This window comes from Zonotrichia leucophrys, chromosome 15 (assembly GCF_028769735.1).
Source record: "Zonotrichia leucophrys gambelii isolate GWCS_2022_RI chromosome 15, RI_Zleu_2.0, whole genome shotgun sequence".
Classification (NCBI taxonomy): Eukaryota; Metazoa; Chordata; class Aves; order Passeriformes; family Passerellidae; genus Zonotrichia; species Zonotrichia leucophrys.
In genome coordinates this window covers 4,320,190-4,332,839 of record NC_088185.1, presented here as the reverse complement: position 1 = coordinate 4,332,839, position 12,650 = coordinate 4,320,190, and the positions used below count along the sequence as shown (strand labels likewise).

At 53.7% G+C, this 12,650-nt stretch overlaps 1 protein-coding gene across 3 annotated transcripts in view; it reads right to left on the bottom strand.

Moving 5' to 3' along the window:
* Positions 1-11,918, bottom strand: part of SGSM1 (small G protein signaling modulator 1) — a 36,599-nt gene extending 24,681 nt beyond the window's left edge. For all 3 annotated transcript variants that reach the window (XM_064726515.1, XM_064726517.1, XM_064726516.1), the window contains exons 1-3: positions 11,864-11,918; positions 11,718-11,761; positions 2,774-2,849 (exon numbers count right to left, since the gene is read on the bottom strand). In XM_064726515.1, the coding sequence (XP_064582585.1) occupies positions 2,774-2,849; positions 11,718-11,761; positions 11,864-11,882 (139 nt within the window). In that variant the 5' untranslated portion in view covers positions 11,883-11,918. The remainder of the gene's footprint in view (positions 1-2,773; positions 2,850-11,717; positions 11,762-11,863) is intronic.
* Positions 11,919-12,650: the final 732 nt, after the last annotated feature.

The window sequence follows — 12,650 nt, the reverse complement described above, 5'->3', positions numbered from 1 at the left end:
GGAACAAAGACCCAGGGGATAAACCACAGGCAGCACCAGCAGCTCAGCCTGGCTTTGGGGGACATGAGGACTCATTACGCCCCTGTGGAAGGCTGTGCCTGTCTCCATGTCCTGAACTGTGCTCAGAGGCACTCACCAAACCCCAGTGAGTGCCCTGACAGCCCCAGACTCCTTCCCTGCCCTGCCAGGATCCCAGGAATGAGCCATGACTCCACAGAAAGGCTCACACAGCACAGGCTCAGCCAGCAGCTCATTCCCAAACCCCCTGGGAGGGCTCAGGATGGATGTCTGGTGCCAAACACAGGCTGATTAAACAGGCAGATCAAAGCCCTGGAAAATCACACAGACCCACATCCTCAGGCCCTTGATCCGGGTGTGACAAGGACAAGTTCTGCTCCCTCCTCCCCGGGAAGCCAGCGCTGCTGAGCTGAGCCTGGATGCTGCTTCCCCTCCTGCCTGGAGAGGCACAATTCCCTGCAGCTCAACAACTCCATGGAGACCTGGAAAAAGGCATTCCTGCAGCCCATCTCAGCAGCTCCCAGGCTGGGAGAGGCTCATTATCCTGCTCTGATCCATGCCTGAGCTCAGTGCCCAGCAGCAGCATCCGAGTGGGGATGAGACACAGCCTGTGCTGGCAGAACAACAGATTTGGGCCAGCCCAGCCCTGCTGACCTCCAGCAACCACTGCATGGACATCTGGCTTTGAAACCAGGCCCTGCACAATCCCTCCCAAAGCCCAGAGGGCTTCAGCTGCCCCTGGATTATGTGCAGCCACAAATAAAATAAATCTCAAAATGCTCCATGGATTTGCCAGAAAAGCCAACACCTCCCTCAGGTGTCCTATGCTCCATGGCTGAAATACAAGTGACAAACAGCCCCACCTGCCTGGGACTGCACCTAGAGATGCCCATTTGAGTGCCCAGCTCAGGTTGGTGCTGAAAGCCCAGGTACCCATGCAGGGGGAGCAGCCAGGGCTGCTCCTGCTGCACCCCAAAAAGGGAGCTCCTGGTGCCACCAGTTCCATTCCAAACTCCCAGCAGACAAATGGGAGCACTGTGCTCAGGTCACAGGCAGCACATCCCAGCTCCTGCCAGGGAGAAATCCCAGCTCCTGCTCTGGCACAGAGCACCAAGACAGAGCTGTCAGCAGCATCTGCTCCCAGAGCCAGATCTGAACCCATGCAAAACACCTCTCCTGCTGGCAAACTGCAGGGAAATGTGCAGCTTCCACAGGAAAAACCCTCCCCATGCTCTACTAAATCCAGGGGTGATGGCAGGATTTTTCAATAGGATGAGCTTTGGAGCTCAGTTATGCCACCACTCAAAGAGATTCTCTTCATCCCTCAGGATACAACTTACAGCAGAGCCAGGATATAAACTGTGGTGCATCAGCTACACCCAGCTAAGGGGCAGCTCTCACTGAAATTATTCCTGAGCTGCCCAGAGCTGTGACAGGATCCCAACCCCTGGGGCTGAGCAGCCCTGGCTGACGTGGGCACCAAACCCTGGGCTCGCCATCAGCCTCCCAGGGCAGCCTGGGTGTGACAGATGCCAGCTCCTGTTTGTGTGCTCCAAAACCCCCCTGCCAGCACCACGGGGGCTGCTGCCCTTCCCTGGCTCCATCCCTGGGCTTTGTGCTGCACTGAGGGCTCTGCTGCAAAGGGAAGGGAAGCAAGGCAGCTCTCTCCAGGGAAAAGGGCAGCTCCAGGCGTGCAGCACGCTCTGCTTGGCAGGGAGACAGGTTATTTATAAGCTCACCCAGCTCCTGGAGAGCCACAGCACTGGGGAAGGTGGAGGATGGAGATGCTCCATTGCAGCAGGAGGGGGACACCAGGGAAAGCAGGGAAATGCAGCAGCATCTTAGGAGGGCAGAAGGGAGCAAGGAGCCCTTGGTGCCTGGATGCCTCAGCTCCCTGTCTATAAATAATGGCAGCTTGAGGAGACTCGTGCTGCACAGAAAAGCAGGGAATGAGTCACACCTGGAGGTCTGCTCTGATCTTTCAAAGCCACGCAGGGGCTGGGAACAGGATCCTGGGTGCCTTTGGTGTGAGGGCCCAGCAGGAAAGCAGGAAGCCCAGCCTCCTTTCTGTCACAGACATCTTTTATGAAAAATCCTTTCCTTAGGATTTTTCCTCCTGAGAAGCTGAGGAGCCTCAGGAACAGAATGTAAACAATGATTGTCTGCTGCTGTGGAATGCAACAGGTGGATCTTTGATTATTCATGTTGGTTGTTTCTAATTAATGGCCAATCACAGTGAGCTGGCTCAGACAGAGAGACCAAGCACGAACCTTTGTTATCATTCCTTCTTATTCTATTCTTAGCCAGCCTTCTGAGGAAATCCTTTCTTCTATTCTTTTAGTATAGTTTTAATGTCATATATATAATAAAATAATAAATCAAGCCTTCTGAAACACGGCGTCAGATCCTCATCTCTTCCCTCATCCTAAGACTCCTGTGAACACTGTCACACCTTTCCATAAACTTCTGTTCCATAACAGCAAAGAAAAGATTTGGACTTGACAGGCTTTCAGCTGGATCAATTCTCAAGGGAATTTTAAAATAAAATATTGTTCCTAGTCCAGCCTCCCTCCCTCCCTCTTTTGACACATCCCTGTATATTTTGAGCACAAAGACCTCAGGGATTGTGACCTCTGCCAGGACAATCCATCCTCTGGCATTCCCATTCCCCCAGCCCAAGGTCCTGGAGCTGGGGTGGGTTCCCAGGAGTGGCACAGCACCAAAACCCCAGTGCAGACCAGCACAGGAGACTCACCACAGAAGGAGATGATGTGGCTGCTGTCCTCATGCACAAACTTCCTCGTCACAGCCTCCTCCATGATCTGCTTCACCTGCAGGACAGAGGCAGTCAGGGAAAACACGGAATTTCAGCCTGCAGTGGGGTGGGTGCACAGGAGCCTCCTCTGCTCCCAGGTTATCCCAAGGGCACAGGAGAGCTCACAGAGGATTGATGCAGCTCTGCCTGCTGAGCATCACACTACTTCAAAAAGGTATAAAAAAAGGGGTTTTTCATTTCTGAGAAAATTCACAGAAATCATTGTAGGAAAACGACGAGCTGAGGATTAACTGAGGGAACTGAGCATCACTTAACTAAAAATCACCTAATAAAGGTACCCAAATCTCGTATTTAAGGTTTTTACAGCATTGTTCTGTTCTCTCATTCTGCTTGACAAATTCCCTGCGACACAGCTGTCCCAAATGACTGCAGCCCTCCATCAATGCCTAACTCAGTGATCACCTGGCACCAGCTGTGCCCAGGAACCCCATTTGCAGGGCAGTGCCAGCAGCTGTGCCCTCCCTGCCTCACAGCTGGCACTCAGCTGACCCAGGGCAAGCTGTCCCTTAGTGCTCATCAGGGGACAAAAACAAACAGGACCCCACACGAAATTGCTGCAGGGAGCAGACAGGAGGTCAGACCCAGCAGGAAAGGTCTGGCAGCAGGGTGGTGACTTCCATCCCCAGCTGTCACCTCCCTAACCCTGCTGCAGGCAGCCAAAGCCCAGCTGAGTCTCTGCTCCTTAAACATTCACTTCCCAGCCACTTTTCCCTTCAAACACAGCTGCCAGCACGCCTGGATCTCATCTCCCAGTGCCTCTGCAACATCTTGGTTTTGGAAAACACAGGGGGAAGTGTTGCCAGCACAGAGCTGAGGGTGTGAAGGGAGCTCTGCTGAGCAAGGCGCTCTCCCTGAGGGCACAGGGAAACACAGCAGGTCAAGGCTTGGCCAAGCAAACCTTGGCAGCAATGAGAGGCCTTTAATGGCATCATTTGGGGAATTAAACTCCCCTGCAAGGTATAATCAAGGGCAGTTATGCACGGCTGACAGCTCCATAAAGGAAATCCTGAGCATGGATTAAGAGCAGAGCTCTGTGTGAGCCAAGAGCTGCTCTGTCAGAGCCACCAGGTGAGATCCCAGCCCTGCTCCCTGCTCAGTGACTAACAGGGAGCTCTGAGGCTTCCCTGGATGCCAGATGAGCTGGTACTGAGTCCGGAAGCCACAGCAGGGAATGTCACTGAGATGTGGAACTGGGGACTGGAGGTGCCTCAGAGCACTGGGAAATTCCTCATGGTCCAGCTCCTGCACCTTCCACACCTCCACATCCCAGCCCTGTGCTCACAGCAGTGATTCCACCTGCAGGAACACCCCAGGGACCAGGATAAAGCTCCATCCTCCACCTCAGTGCTCTACTGTGTCCTAAAACTGCTGCTGCCCCTGGTCAGGGCTCCTCCTGGTGCTCCTTCATTCCTCACCTCCCATTTTCAATTTTCTCCTGTTCCTTCATTCTTCATCTCCTATCTTCATTTTTCTCCTGGTGCTCCTTCATTCCTCATCTCCCTCTGCAGTTTTCTCCTGATGCTCCTTCATTCCTCACCTCCTATCTTCAGTTTTCTCCTTGTGCTCCTTCATTCTCTATCTCCCATCTTCAGTTTTCTCCTGGTTCTCCTTCACTCCTCACCTCTCACCTTCAGTCTTCTTCTGCTCCTCCATTCCTCATCTCCCTCTGCAGTTTTCTCTTGGTGCTCCTCCATTCCTCATCTCCCTCTGCAGTTTTCTCTTGGTGCTCCTCCATTCCTCATCTCCCTCTGCAGTTTTCTCTTGGTGCTCCTCCATTCCTCATCTCCCTCTGCAGTTTTCTCTTGGTGCTCCTCCATTCCTCATCTCCCACCTTCAGTTTTCTCCTGGTTCTCCTTCATTCCTCATCTCCCATCTCCAATTTCCCCCTTGCCCCAGAGTCCCACCTGGGCACCAGGGCAGGGGCAGCTGCATCCTCATTGAGGGTTCCTTGCTCCAGCACCATTTAATTTTACATTTCAGCAACAAAAACAGGAGCAGGGATGGGGAACAGCACACAAACCTCCATGTGCCGCCCCTTTTCCTCCACCCGGAATTCCCACCAGAGATATCCTGGCATCCTGCTCAGGTGCATCTTTGATTGGTCTCATGTGGTTGTTTATAATTAATGGCCAATCACAGTCCGGCTGTTTCAAACTCTGAGAGTCACAAGATTTTATTATCATTCCTTTCCTCTTCTACTCCTTGCTAGCCTTCTGATGAAATCCTTTCTTCTATTCTTTTAATATAGTTTTAATATATCATTTTAATATAATATATATCATAAAATAATAAACCAGCCTTCTGAAACATGGAGTCAGATTCTCTTCTCTTCCCTCATCCTGCAACCCCTGCAAACACCACAGGGGCCCTCAGGGATTCCCTGAAATTTGGCTGAGCCTCCCTTGTCCAGATGGCTCCTGACCCTCACCCAGGCAGGCTGAGCTTGCTCTGTGTGAGTTAATATCTCACACAGATATTAAATGTACACTCATGGCAGCACTGGTGATGTCAGGATTTTACCCCCACACCTCCACAAAATACACCTGAAAATCAATTTGCAGAGTTTTGTCTTTACCAGCTTCTGATTCAATCAGGATATATTGGAATACAAGGAGTATATTCAAATATTTTTTGAAATTTCAGTGCATTGACACAATGCCTGCAGGGCAGTGACCATCTGTCTGTCCAGGGCCTGGGGACCATCCAGGACAGCAGGACACGGCTCTGAGTGGGCATTTCAGTGCCAACACTGCACAGACCACCTGCACGCTCGAGGCACAAACAAAACACCTTCCAAGAGACACAGTTTAGTGGAAAATTACTCATTAAAGGTAAAAAAAAAAATATCACTGAGGTTGGAACACTAAAAATAAACTAAGTCTAAAGGACTGGAAGTGGAAAGAGCAACAAGGGCACTCACCTGGTGTGTGACAAACTCAAACAGCAGCACAGACAGACAGACAGACATGGCCTTGTAACAAAAAACAAGGGATAGCTTGGAATCCTGGAATGGTTTGGGTGGGAAAGAACCTAAAGTTCATCCCTGCAGTGCAGGGACAGCTTCCACTAATCCAGGATGCTCCAAGCCCCATCCAACCTGGCCAGGGAACAGAATCAACACTTCAGGGAATGGATCCCAACTTTCTCTACCTACCAAGAAAGATTTCCAACAAAACCATCCTAAATTTGCCCAAACAGGCACAGCTGGCATCTCTAGGGCAGCTCAGGGCCAGAGATGCCCAAAACTCCTGACAGATTTGCTGTGCTGCTGCCTGCAGACCCCAAAGGAGTCTCCCAGAGCCAGCTGGGATCTGCCATGGGATTTGTGACATCCCTTGGCTCCCTGCACACAGCAGCCTTGAACAGCCTCTGAATGTGCTGTTTTTATGCATTTTAATGCTAATTCTCTCAGACTGCAGCCAGAACAATCCCAACAGATGAAGCTGCCCACTCTGGATCCTCACGCCAGCCTAGAGAAATGAGATGTTTGCTCTTCTTTTATTAGAAAGGAAATTAAAACAGCAACTAATCATTTAGCTGTAGGTAAACTCAAGAGGAATATCACCAAGTATTCCACAACAGCACAAACAGCCCCCCTGGAAAGGGAAATCAAACCCTCACCTGCCCAACAGCCCCAGGAAAGGATGAAGGATGAAGCTCAGACCTCTCTGCTGCAAAATTCCCAGGGATATTCATCATCCAAAGCCCAGCTTTGCTGTCACCCAGCCCTGCTGTCATTTACACAAATATTATCACAGCACAGCCACCAGCGAGGTGCAGGGACCAGGAGCACACTGAGAACTGCAGGTTTAATTAGCCCAAGGCAATATTGACTCTCAGCTGTTGTACCTGGTCAGGTTTTTCCCTGCAGAACCTGTACCCTGGATCATTTGCAGCCCATTTTCCTGCCTCTTGCACAGGTTATGCAGGCATTTCTGTGGATGCACAGCACCTCCTGTCTATTTGGCCATGCTCAGAACTCTGTGAAATTGTTTACAGCAAGCCAGATGCAAACAGAGCCCCCGGGGAGAGCCTTTTCCCAGTTTCCCAGTCCTGTTCCAGGGTCAAGCTTGCTCACATTGCCACAGGCTGAGGGCAGCTCTGGGGATGCTCCTGGCCACCAGATCCAGGAATGGGCCTGGATGCCATAACCAGCACCAAAAAAACGCCTGGATGAGCAAAAAATGGGGCACAGCAGCTCCAAACTGGAGCCAAAGCAGTGGGAGAGCATCCCATCCCATCCCAAACCCAAAGGATTTACAGCTAAAAATGGAGGTGGAGATGATGGAGATGAGAGGATGGAGAGGATGATGGAGAGGTCTCCTGCTCCCTCTGAACATCCACCTCTACACAGGCTGTCAGATCAGGTGCTGCAGTTTTTTCTGCCTTATCACCTTCCTGATCCCTCCAGCAACAAACACCCTGATGATCCCAAAGCAGGTGCCAGGCACTGTTCAGCACCACCCTCGGCCACTTCTCCAAGAGTTTAGGGGCTGATCACTATAAAAAAAATCCCAATTAATTGTGCTGGGATCAGTTAAAATCCCTCCAACTGCAGGGCACAGGCAGAATTTACACCCAAAACCCCAATTAACTGTACAGGGCACAGGCAGAATTCCCACCCAGATTTATTCTGGTGTCCCCTGGCACAAGGGGACAGCACGGGGACAGCTCTGGTGGCACCAGGCACTTGCCTTGAGAGCCATTTGGCAGCTCCCTGCTCCTGCTGCCTCAGCAACATCGATCACCCCGCAGCCCACTGAGACCTCTGGCTTTTCTGAAAAGTCTTATTTCATTATTTATGACCACTTGCTGAATAAAAGATGGCACCTCCCTGCAGCTGAGGGATGCTCCACGTGGCACACAGGAGGGAATTCCAGGCCAGCCCTTCCCTGTGCTCACAGCTGGGAACTGGGGTGATGCTCCTGAGGGGGATAAGGGAGGAGAAAAACTCAGAATATTCCTGCAGTTTGGCTGGAAAATGAATTTAAAATGCATTAATGGAAGGATCCATAATGCAACATTGCACTGGGGGGGACACAGGGGTGATCCCAGCCACGTGTGTTTGCTCAGAGTGTTTTGCAGCAGACTTTCATCAACTTTTTTGGCCAAAAAAAAATTCCCTGTTTGCAACACTGATTTCAGCAGCCTGGGATCACGTTCTAGCTGGTGCTATTCCTGTTGTGCTTGCTCAAAGGCACATTTCCACGCCATCTGTGGGCACTGCTCGCTGAAAATGCTCAATGCAGACATTTAAGGAAGCATCTGAGGCAAACTTTAGTCATTTCTGTGTTTCCACCACACCCAGCATCGAGGCTGGGCTCTGCTCTCACCACATCCCAAATTCCTTGTTTTTCCAAGGCTCTGATGGCACCCTGAGGAGTCCTTTGGATTCACTGGAACGTGGCAAAGGATGCTGCTGAAACCAAGGGCAACTTCCAGCTCCCAAACTGCCCCAAATCCGTGCAAATCCAGGTATTTCCATGGCAACAGCCAGGATGCAGGCAGGGCCTGGCCCAGGGAAGGTGTGAGGAAGGGGGAAAGCAGCACCAAAACCTGCTCTGGGGATGGAAAGCTGAAGCCAGGGGTTCCTGGAGCACGAGAGCTCTTGTGCACAGCCCTGCTTTCATCTCTGAGAGGAGAGGAAATGGTCCCCAGTGATCAGGGCTGCTCTTCAGAGCAGATCGATGCAGGCAATCGAGAAATGCTGCATTAAGGGCCCTCTCTGTTCTCTCCTGGCACAGAAATATCTGAAAAAGGCTGCCCCGGGTGCTTGAGAGACATCAGAGGGTCCTCTCTGCCAACAGCAGCTTTCATCACCAACCTGAAACTCATCATCCTCGTCCTTATCTTGCCTGAACACTTTTGACAGCTACACAAAGGCCTTTTCCCTTTTTATATTTTTTTTTTAATAAACTGGCCTTGAGAACCTTGAGAACACTTAAAGCTCTCAACATTAATATTTCAAACCTTAGTAACATTAAATTAATTTACAATTTTCTACCCATCCAGAATGAAATAGCTGGCACTGATGCCTGCAATCTGATATTTTGGAACAGCAGGCACACATAAAAAAACCCAAAAACACTGCTCTTACCAGTCATTTGTGTTATTTAGCCACAAACCAGGCAGCATGGCTGCAAAGCAGGGAAAGCTCCTGTGAAAGGGTGGGAGGAAGAGACTGACTGCTGTTCCCATGACACATGATGAAGGAATTAGTCAACAGCTACACACTGACAACCATCCCAGCTACTGAAAAATAAACAATTTATCTGGCAGAAGACAAGCAGGCTGTGGTGGTCAACCCCAATATTTGAAACAATTCTAAGAACAGGCAGCAAAAATATTCAGTGCAGGTTCAACAGTTGCTGATGAGCAAAGACTCAGAGCTGCTTCCTGAGTGGCAAGTTAAACATAAACTAAGTTTGGCTTTTTTTTTGCAGAAGAAGGACCAAGATGACTGTTTGCTTTCACACACAGCACCCAGCTCTTCTCTCAGCTCACATTCCAGGGACACGTGTGCAGGTGGATTGCACAGGTAACAGCTGCTTCCCCTGCTCTGGAAACAGAGCTCAGGGCTCTCCTCTCTGCACAACAAAACTTGTAAAAGAAGGAGCACAGGTTACAAAGGGAATATTTCTAGTTGAAAACCCACACCCCTCCAAACCTGGGTATTTCTGGGTTGGTAAAAAAGCCTCATTCCACCTGATAAAAGCCCTGAAAAATCAGAGAGTGCTGGTCATGCTGCTCACCCTGCATAACAGCACAGAGGATGCCTCACAGGCTCCATCCTTGCCTTGCAGCCTGCTGACAAACAGTCAATCCTGCAGCTCCCAGGCTTGCTTTGATTTGTTGTGGCCATATGGGCTTGGGGGGGAGGAAGAAGATGGTGACAGAGAACACAGCTCATCTCAACCTGCACATGCACTGCAGCACAGGGCTGCTCCAGAGCCCAGTCCCTAACCATGGCAACAGCCAAATACTGAGGGCTGCTCGGTGCCCTGGCTGATTCCAGTTTATTGTTTGTGTCCCTGCTCAGATCAGAGCTTCTCCCCAGTGGTTGTGCTCTCAGTTGTGGCCCTGGGGTGACAGATGTGGCACAGCTCCCCAAGGACTGTCCCTGCTCCCAGCTGGGCTCAGCTGCACTCAGGGAGCAAAACCAGGTGTGGCCTTGTGAAATGAGAGTAATACAGCTTTGAGAAAGGTTAAAATTCTGGGAGTAGGGGAAAAAAGCCCCAAATTTCTGCACCTGGCCCTTTCTACCGCTCCTTGGAGTCTGAACAAGCTCCTGGCTTAACCTGAGGTCAGCCTAGAAAAGGAAAATCAAAAGTATGAGCAGAGAGCAACAGGCACAGGAATGCCCCACCTGCTCCTGGTTTCAGGGATGGTGCTGAATAATTAACCCCATAACCTACAGGATCATCTTTTCCCCAGGTTTTTAATTCCCACCAGAGCACAGTGGGAATTTCCCTCCATGGAACTCCCCAACCTGTGTGTTGGGAGCCCCTGCCCAAGCCCAGCACTTCCAGCAGGCAAATCCCAAGGGAATTTGGGATCCCAACCACCTGGTGCCTGCAGGGAACCCACCCCAGCATCCTGAGCAATGGGATCAACTTGAAAAACCCTCTGCTCCATGTCAGCAACCAAGGGGCTGCTGCAGAGAGCCCAGAGAGTGACAAACCCAGCTCACAGCACCGTGGTGGCTCCTCACAAGGCAGGAGGGCTCTCCCCAGGCTGTACCCACATTCACCAAACCCCAGGCTGCACCCACATTCACCAAACCCCAATTATCTCCCCCAAAACCATCAGCAGGGCAGGATCCAAGCCCAGCTCTGCTGCCTGAGTACCAGCTCCACTTTCCCCAGCCCTGGGAGGCAGCAAAGCCAGCACTGAAGGCCAGCACAGGAGATGCTCTGGGGGAAGCAGGAGCAGCCCTGGCTCCCACCCTGCAGCAGCAGAGCTGTCTCTGCACTCAGGAGCCGCCACAGACAGCAATAATGAGATGGCAGCTCCATCCACAACGCTAAATAAATGTCATACCCTTTTCCCTGGCTTAATAGCCGTTGCTGAGGCAACCAGTGGTATTCCTCAGCACAGAATTAAAGGTGGGAAGTGGTCGGGATGGGCAGCGCTGTCACCGTCCCCAGACCCACCGCCCACGGCTCTGCTCCTCCCGGCTCCAAGCAGCGTCTGACACTGCCTGTAAAGGGACAGCGGGATGCTCGTAACGCCAGGAACAAAACACAAAACCTCCTCCCTCCATCCGGCATCCCGGGAGGTGACCTGCGGGGACAGAACGTGGGCAGGACACGACAACAGCGACAACAGCCCCCGGTGCCCCGGCTCCGGGACTCGATGGACCGCGGGCTCGGCCGTGACACACGGGATAAACACGGACATGAAACAACGCACAAACTAATAGAGTTAAGGGTGCCCGAGGAGGAGGAGCAGGGCGAGATGCGGAACGCCATTCCCCCGCTCCGGGCACGCACATTTGATCCCCCCGTTTTCCCCGCTGCCCCCCGCCCTGCCCAGGAGCTGCGGGAAGGGTTCATCCCATCCCCGCTCCCCAGGGAAGGATGCAGCGCCGGGACTCGCCCCTTTTCCCTGCGGAAAATCCCAAGTTGTGGCGCGCTCTGCCCCCAGCCAAAGGCGATTTTCCCAAGGATTTTCCAAGCGCTGCAGGGATGCTCCTCCGCCCCCCGGGACCGCAACCGCGCCCGGCCGGGCTCTGGGCCCCGCTCCGGGATGGGTTTTTGGGGGGTCTGAACCCCACGGCAGCAGCAGCAGCCGGAACCAGCGGAACCGGCGGAACCGGGGCTCCCCGCGGGCACCGGGGCTGCTCCGGGGGTCCCGCACCCACCTCCTTCTTCACGGTGCGCAGCAGCCGCTGCCGGGTCTCCGCCTCTGCGGGGAGAAATGAGGAGAAGAAACCCCGTTAGTGCTGCCCTGCCCTGCCCCGCCACGGCCCCGGTGCCGGTGCCCGGTCGCGCTCCCCGCCCGCCGTACCCGCCGGGGCCGCCGCCATGGCCGCGCTCGCTCCGCAGCGCCCGCAGACTGCCGGGCACCGGGCCGGGCCCGCACCGCCCCCCGCCCCGCCGGGGAGGGGCCGCGCCGCCGCCAATCCGCGACCGGCACCGGCACCCCGGGACCCCGGCACCCCGGCACTGAAGGGTCCGGTATCCCGGTACCCGCGGCTCCGGTACCCCGGTACTCCCGGTACCCCAGGACCCGTGGTTCCGGTACCCCAGCACCGGCACCCGGTACTCGCGGCTCCGGTACCCCGGCACCGACACCCCCGACATCCCCGGCACCCCGGTACTCCCGGTATCCGGAGCCCCGGCACCCCCGGCTCGCCCCTTACCCCCGGCACCGACACCCCCGGCCCGAGGGGCGACCGGGTCCGGGCCGGTGTTCTCTCCCCGCTGTCAACCAGGACCGGTCCCACGGTGCGGTCACAGCCGTTCCCCGGCTCCCGGTGTCGCCTCCAGCCCCCCCAGCAGCTGATCCCCGTTATCCCAGTCAGTTCCCGCACCCCCGGTTATCTCCCCGTTATCCCAGTCAGTTCCCGCACCCCGGTTATCTCCCCGTGTTCCCAGCCAGGTCCCCGTGCCCCGGTTATCTCCCCGTTATCCCAGTCAGTTCCCGCACCCCCGGTTATCTCCCCGTTATCCCAGCCCCGAGTGCTCGGGGACGGGGGTGGCAGGGCTGGGTGACACCGGAGAGCCCTGGGGATGTCCCCACTCATGGGGGGACGGCTGGGTCAGTGTGTGGCCTCGGACAGGGGTCAGGGCTC